The 7839-nt window shown below is 33.8% G+C and overlaps 1 protein-coding gene across 1 annotated transcript in view; it reads left to right on the top strand.

The window, feature by feature from the left end:
• LOC111718287 (importin subunit alpha-7-like) overlaps positions 1-5361 on the top strand; it is a 10108-nt gene extending 4747 nt beyond the window's left edge. The window contains 8 exon segments of the mRNA XM_023493833.1: positions 389-472; positions 1286-1351; positions 1949-2074; positions 2392-2519; positions 2982-3054; positions 3855-4064; positions 4305-4415; positions 4691-5361. Of these exon segments, the coding sequence (XP_023349601.1) occupies positions 389-472; positions 1286-1351; positions 1949-2074; positions 2392-2519; positions 2982-3054; positions 3855-4064; positions 4305-4406 (789 nt within the window). The 3' untranslated portion in view covers positions 4407-4415; positions 4691-5361.
• The last annotated feature ends 2478 nt before the right edge of the window (positions 5362-7839 follow it).

Here is a 7839-nt window from a genome sequence, read left to right as displayed (position 1 = left end):
CTTTACAAACGATGATTTTCCGTTATAACTATAAATCAAATGATGCCTTTTATTCACCTAATTCATTATAAAGTTTATTTAACAGCTTTAAAAGATTCGAAATTGAAATAGATAGTCTAGAGAACATACTGTATTAATGTACTCTACTGCATATAATTTGTGAACATTTACATGATTTGTACACTTTGAACTCCCTTTCAGGCTGAAAGGGATTGAAAAAATTCATACCGAGAGATTCTCAAAATTCCTCTCTAATATATATTCTATTCTCTTTGTATATGTCCCTTGAATACAATCTAAGAAAGGAATCCCAGTGTGATAGTTAACCATTTGTTTGTAACGAGCGTTTTAAGATGGTCAGTTTATTTAATGGTTTCGTTCTGTATAGGATGGACCTAATGAGAAGATCCAAGCTGTTATCGACTCTGGAGTTTGTCGGAGAATAGTTGAACTTCTCATGAACGGACAACAGGTATTTCAACCTTACTGTACAGTACTGTGTATGCAGTATATAATAGGACTCACTATTTAAAGATATATTTCTTAACGGTTTTTTTTCGATTTTTTTTATTATCTATATAATAAAACAAGACATTCAAATCTATGTTGCGTGTAACCGGCCAAACGGTTGGACTAAGGCTGAACTTTGTTGTGGACACTCATGGGTGGCCGGGGGGTGTAATAGACTTTAAAAATTCGATTTTTTTCATATTGTTTTCAACAGTTTTTTTACGGGGAACGCCGGGCCCTTCAGCTAGTCTATATAATAAAACAATACATTCGTATATATATACATATATATATATGTTGCCTATAGCCGGCCAAACGACTTGACCGATTGGGCTGAAATTTTTATTGACACCCAGGGGTGGCCGGGGAGTATTATAGGCTATAAAAAAAATTTTATAAAATGTTCAATTTTTTACATTTTTTTTCGCGGGAAACGCCGGGCCCTTCAGCTAGTATGTCTATATAATAAAACAAGACATTCATATATATATGTTGCCTATGGCCGGCCAAACGGGTGAACCGAATGGGCTGGATTTTTTTGTGGAATCTCATGGGTGGCGGGGGGGGGGGGGTTTATAGGCTAATCGTTGTTTTTCTCTACATTTTTTTTCCTTCAATTTTTTTTTGCCAAGGGCAATGCCGGGCCCTTCAGTTAGTATAAAATTAAATAGATGACGGTCGATACATGGTGCTCACACGTCTGCACACACCCTGTCACAGTTCTTGTTACACAAAGTTTTCACCATTTAAAAACATAATTGACATTTCCATTTAGAGTGTTGTATCTGCTGCTCTGCGCGCTGTCGGGAATATTGTTACTGGAGACGATATCCAAACCCAGGTAAACTAATTGACGAATTTATTCTCTAAATCACTCATATAGAACATTTAGTCTAAGGGAAACATGGTCCTTAAACCCTTAATATGGTATCCCTACTCAGGGAATACCTTGTCTCTAATTTAGAACTCTAATTGATTTAGGGTAAAGCTTTCCCTTCAACCCATATTATAGAACATTTAACTCATGGGAAACCTTGCCCCTAATCGTCTAATATAGAACCCTTAAAACCCGTGCTTAGGATCCGGATCCGTTGGATTCGCAACATTTTGACTTCCTAGATCCGGATTCAAGGGGCAAAATATCAATCAAGAATTGCGAAAAAATCAAGAATTTTACACCTAAAACTCAAATCTAAATTGTTAAAAAAGAGAGATTATCAAAACTTGTATTATCGCTGAATTGTTTATCAAGTTTAAGCATTGAAATAAGCGAGAAAAAAAAGAAAATTAATTTGATAACTTTTCTTTTAATACAAAAATAAGAAAATCATATAGAAATTTGCATGACCTGGATCCGGGCCCGGATTTGAAACCATTTTTTTCCATTGTGGATCCAGGATCTGGATCTGCATCCAAATTAAATGGATTCTAAACTTAGGTGATAATAAACTGTGGCGCACTACCCTGCCTGCTGACCCTTCTAAGCTCTCCAAAGGAAAGTATAAAGAAGGAAGCCTGCTGGACCATATCCAATATCACAGCCGGAAACAGGCAGCAAATACAGGTACAATTTTAACCCTTGTGTCCTGCTAAATTTTTAGCATTTCTGTGATGTGAGAAAAAAAATGCAGAGGATATGTCTAATTGAAAAAGTTGTGATCTTTCTTTTAAAAAACCTTTTTTCTCGCACTTAATTACAAATTTTTGTTTTCTTCGAGTTTTTGTAGGAGAATTGGGGTAAATAAGTAAATTGTTTGTAGTAATAATTGATTAAAAAAATTTTTTTAAAAGTATTTAACGCCCTGAATAAATCATATCTACTTCATCTCTACCAAACTGATCTATCCTTCGAAAAATACAACTCTAACCTTGATATTTAAGGCGGTGATTGACGCCAACATATTCCCAGTCCTGATAGATATTCAGTCCAAGGCCGAGTTTAAGACAAGGAAGGAGGCTGCCTGGGCCATCACTAATGCATCGTCTGGAGGGACTGCTGAGCAAATCAGGTTTGCTTTATAAAACCAATCCATTTTATTGTGACGCGAATCCGGATCCTGAATCCATCCTGACAAATAAAGAATCTGGTTTCAAAATTGTCTTCCGTTTTAGTGATTTGTTATGAATTACAATTCAATGTTTTAAACATCTCATTTTACAGTAAGAACTAGGAAACTTTGGAATAGGAAAACGACTTTTGGAGACAAGTTATGACTTTAAATAGTCCAATGGTCAAAGGACGCCGAAATTATGCAGTGTTTCAGACCCATTTAACTTAATGGCTGATTATAAAAGTTATTGGTGAGACTATTTGCTTTGCAAAAATTTCAAATACACTTAGCAATTGTCGTCTTTCTATTCCACAGTTTTCAATATACAGCGAACAGTTTATTTTGTGGAAAATCGTTAACTTTGTTTATGAGCCGATCAAACAGTACAAAATAATGTGTTTAATCAATAAATGTTTTTAGATACTTGGTCCAGCAGGGCTGTATTCCACCTCTATGTGATCTACTAACTGTAATGGACAGTAAGATTGTCCAGGTAAAATATCCAGTTCTTATATCAGAAATAATTAACCTAAACTACTCATCAACTGGATTTGGATTTTTATCTTATACTAGATTTTTATTATAATGTGATTGTAAACGTTATTTTAAGTTTCACTCTATTCGTAGAGGAGCATGTATGATGCACAATGTGTCCTTAAACCTTTATCTGATCAAGGATAACGAGATAAGAAAACATAATTAATTAAGTAGTAAGATTCTAAAGTCCTGATATTACTAGCTAAAAATTTAGTTTATAAAAATTTAGCTTGTCTGTTTGTATCCAATAAACGTCAAAACGATCTGAACCGATCAGGTCCAAATTTTGTGTGGGACCTCACGTGGCCCCAGGCAAGGTTTTTGACCAATCAGACTTGAAATGTGTAATATTTTTATCTTTAATTTTTATTTTGAAAATGCGCAAAAAATATTATGAAATCCGCAACTTTAAAAAACTTAATACAGTATAAAGAGAAGATGCTCACAGATAAAGCCACAATTAAAAGTTGATAAAGAGTATGTGCGCGAAGCGCCCTAAAAGCCTAGTATTTTAAATTTTGGTCTCTCCGTATAAGTAATTTGCGGATGTATGCTTAAGAGTCGATGAAGAAAATTAGTAGTTGGTCCTTTTCAAGATATAAAAACGTTGAAATCTTATTTTTTGTTGGTGTTCTCAGATTAAGGCACCGTTGTGAATCGAATATGCCACTCTTTAAATGGAGGATTACTTGAAATACCTTTAGGCAAAAATACAGGTTTTTGAGGTTAAAAAAAATGCACTGATGTTATGAATAGGTTGCCTTGAACGGACTGGAGAATATCCTGAGGCTAGGAGAACAGGAGTCCAAGGAGACTGGCGCTGCAAACCCCTACACAGTCATCATAGAAGAGGTGTTCGGTCTCGACAAGATTGAGTTCCTCCAGTCTCACGAGAATATAGAGATTTACCAGAAAGCCTTTGACATCATTGAGAGATATTTCGGAACTGAAGAGGAAGATAAAGAGGTCAGTTTACTTTCAGTTTCTTGTTTAGGTTACTCCAGCTATAAACCGGTTTCTTGTTTAGGTTGCTCCAGTTGTTGATATTAATATAAACCGGTTTCTTGTTTAGGTTACTCCAGCTGCTGATTTAATATAAACCGGTTTCTTGTTTAGGTTACTCCAGTTGTTGATATTAATATAAACCGGTTTCTTGTTCAGGTTATTCCAGCTGTTGATATTAATATAAACCGGTTTCTTGTTCAGGTTGCTCCTACTGTTGACAATAATACAAACCAGTTTTCCTTCCCTACCGCTGGTGACGGTCAGAACCAACAACAAGAAGTGCAGCAAGGGTTCCAGTTCTAACAGATATAGGTGGGAATACTACAAAAAAAAAACATGTTTATGTTTGCAATCAATCTTTGAGAATTATTTCGTCATATTGTTTTTCAGGCTTCAAAAAACAATCCTCAAGTCGTTCTTGTCGAGAACTGCAAAAATTGCATTTTTAGATTGAAAAAAAAGCATTACGCAATCCTATTTGTTTATACAAAGTTTACAATGATACCATTGTGAATGAGATATGTAACTCTTTAAATGGAGGTTCACTAAAAAAATGACTTCTTATTAACGAGGTTTTTTACTTTCAGGAAAAAGGCGAGAATATTACAAAATTTGCAAAGAAGACGTGACCGTTAATGAGTTGAGTATTTAAAACTGATTTTTGGTGACAAGGAATGTGACCATTCAGTTTTGGGTAGTGTTATTCTCCGGTTTAGATACTCGAGATGTTCAATCATGTCCCGTATCAAGCCTGTGTTTGTGTGTGATAAGAGATGAATATTCTGTTTCTAGATTCTAATCTTGAAACCACTGTGATGTGTAGTGTAAGCAGCTGCCTCCTAGAGTACCGCTGTGATGTGTGCGAGTCTGCTGTACATTACTGGCCGCTAGTTGACGTTAGACGGGGCGCGCCAAGGAATACAGCAAACGTTGTGATTCATTCAGAAATCTTTTTAAAGCGGACTTTAAAACCGTTGATATTAGTCCTTAACTATGCATACTAAGGATTTTACAATTTTTTACATCCCCCCGCAGGTCAAGTTCGCGTTTATATTCTTACTGCGACATCTCTGTGCTGTGAAGTGTGTTATTATTCATTATAGTCAAGGTTCTGGACTTGTGCTGAATTCAATAAATTTCAATAATATGTAATCTATTCATTTTAATTATTATAATAAACAGCGAGTGCAGTAGTTAACTCAACATTATGTAAATAAATTGTTAATTCTAATTTTTAATAAATATTTTTGATCTGAAATATTTGATTTGTTCTACACAACAAGGTGTACACTGTACATGACAGCATGATATCAGAAATTTATCAGAATTTGTAAAGCAACGATGACTTTTAGACTAAACAAATTGAAAGCAAATTACAGCTATTATAAGTTATCTTAATATGGAGCCAAAAGAAACTACTAAATCCTCATTTTGTTGATTTATTTTTGGAGTTTGTATAATGAACCAAGATTGAAATTTTAAAATATGTCGAGCTAATAGATCTTGGATTTTTGTGAAAACGTTATGACTGTACAAAATCCTTGAACTTTCTATAAACTGCCCAAACCCAACTATATGTCCAGTTCAAAATCTGATCAACGGTAAAAATTCGTACATTTTCTGAACCTGATAAATTGGAAGAATTAAAACAGAAATTTTCATTGTTCCAACTTCATTAAATAAAATCTTACAAGCTACATTATCTGAACAATAACTGACTGTTGATCGTTTACCAACTGTCAGAAGTTTAAAGATTCATTATGCTGCAGGAGGTCGAACTATTTTAATGCAGTTGAGGGGGAATTGCTGTAAAGGGTGTCCTAATAAACATAGGAAATACGCACCTACTTTTAATTCGCGTGAGATCAATAGCGCGTTTTTGTGGAAGAGTACGGGATATCGAAAAGTACTTCAATTTAGACACAAGGAAAAGTGAAATTTATATTAAATTGATACATCTTGTATCGAAAACGCTTGGTCGTGAGATTTTTGAAATGTATTTTCAAAATAGACGGCGATATCGCAAAGTTTCATTTTATTTTAAAAAATCAAAATTGTCTTAATATCTAATAACTTTGTCAAGTTTTAAGATACAATAAAGGCAGACCACTTTATAAAAAGCTCGTTAGACGTACAGCATCGTTTTTTTTAACTTTCTTTGCCATGCATTAATTATCAGAAATAAAAGACGACTTTCAAGTCGTCTCAATTCCCGTGTTGATTGGAACACCATGTACAAGAAGATATACTGGAGCAGTTATAGTTTAGTTGTAATGTACAAGAAGATATAGTCCTAGTTTAGTTGTATTGTACAAGAAGATAAAGTCCTAGTTTAGTTGTATTGTACAAGAAGATATAGTCCTAGCTTAGCGGCTCCAGTTTAGAAGTTTCCAAGAAGATATATTGAAGCAGTCCCAGTTTAGTTGTATTGTACAAGAAGATATAGTCCTAGTTTAGTTGTATTGTACAAGAAGATATATTGGAGCGGCTCCAGTTTAGAAGTTTCCAAGAAGATATATTGAAGCAGTCCCAGTTTAGAAATTTCCAAGAAGATATATTGAAGCAGTCCCAGTTTAGAAGTTTCCAAGAAGATATATTGAAGCAGTCCCAGTTTAGAAGTTTCTAAGAAGATATACTGGAGCAGTCCCAGTTTAGAAGTTTCCAAGAAGATATATTGGAGCAGTCCCAATTTAGAAGTTTCCAAAATTTATGAAGTTAATTTAGTTTTATTCCCTGACCTTCAGTCTCTACCCTGCAGAGGGCTGCATTAGCACAACTTTATGTTTTGAATAATAAAAAGGAAAACGTATCAGACTCGCAATGTGAATCTAAATACAGGGTTCACCACAAAGGATGAGACTTCAGAGACGACTGTACAGAATTTATACTGTCTGTTCCCTTACATTGACTGTTCTCTGCAATTGTAAACCTCTTTCTTTCTTTGCCTAGTCAATGTATAAAATTTAGTTTTCAAGGCAGAGGACTTAATTTAACCCTGGAATCGTCAGATTTAAGGAGTTTCAGGTCGTCTTTACAGTTTCATTCTTTCATTCTGCAGTTCAACATAAATCACAGTTAGCAACTGTGTGAAGTGTTTACACTACAATTTACAGTTTACAGACCCATTTCACTTTTCATTTGATTTTCAAGCTATTGGTTAAACTATTTGATTTTCAAGCTTTTGATTAAACTATTTGATTTTCAAGCTATTGGTTAAACTATTTGATTTTCAAGCTATTGGCTAAACTATTTGATTTTCAAGCTTTTCGTTAAACTATTTGATTTTCAAGCTTTTCGTTAAATTATTTGATTTTCAAGCTGTTGGTTAAACTATTTGATTTTCAAGCTATTGGTTAAACTATTTGATTTTCAAGCTATTGGTTAACCATTTGATTTTCAAGCTATTTATTAAACTATTTGATTTTCAAGCTTTTGGTTAAACTATTTGATTTTCAAGCTATTGGTTAAACTATTTGATTTTCAAGCTTTTGGTTAAACTATTTGATTTTCAAGCTATTGGTTAACCATTTAATTTTCAAACTATTCATTAAACTATTTGATTTTCAAGCTATTGGTTAAACAATTTGATTTTCAACCTATTGGTTAAACTATTTGATTTTCAAGCTATTGGTTAAACTATTTGATTTTCAAGCTTTTGGTTAAATTATTTAATTTTCAAGCTATTGGTTAAACTATTTGATTTTCAAGCTATTGGTTAAATTATTTGGACTATATT

Source organism: Eurytemora carolleeae, unplaced genomic scaffold, assembly GCF_000591075.1.
Source record: "Eurytemora carolleeae unplaced genomic scaffold, Eaff_2.0 scaffold36, whole genome shotgun sequence".
NCBI classification, from domain to species: Eukaryota; Metazoa; Arthropoda; class Copepoda; order Calanoida; family Temoridae; genus Eurytemora; species Eurytemora carolleeae.
This window is presented reverse-complemented; position numbering and strand designations above follow the sequence as displayed.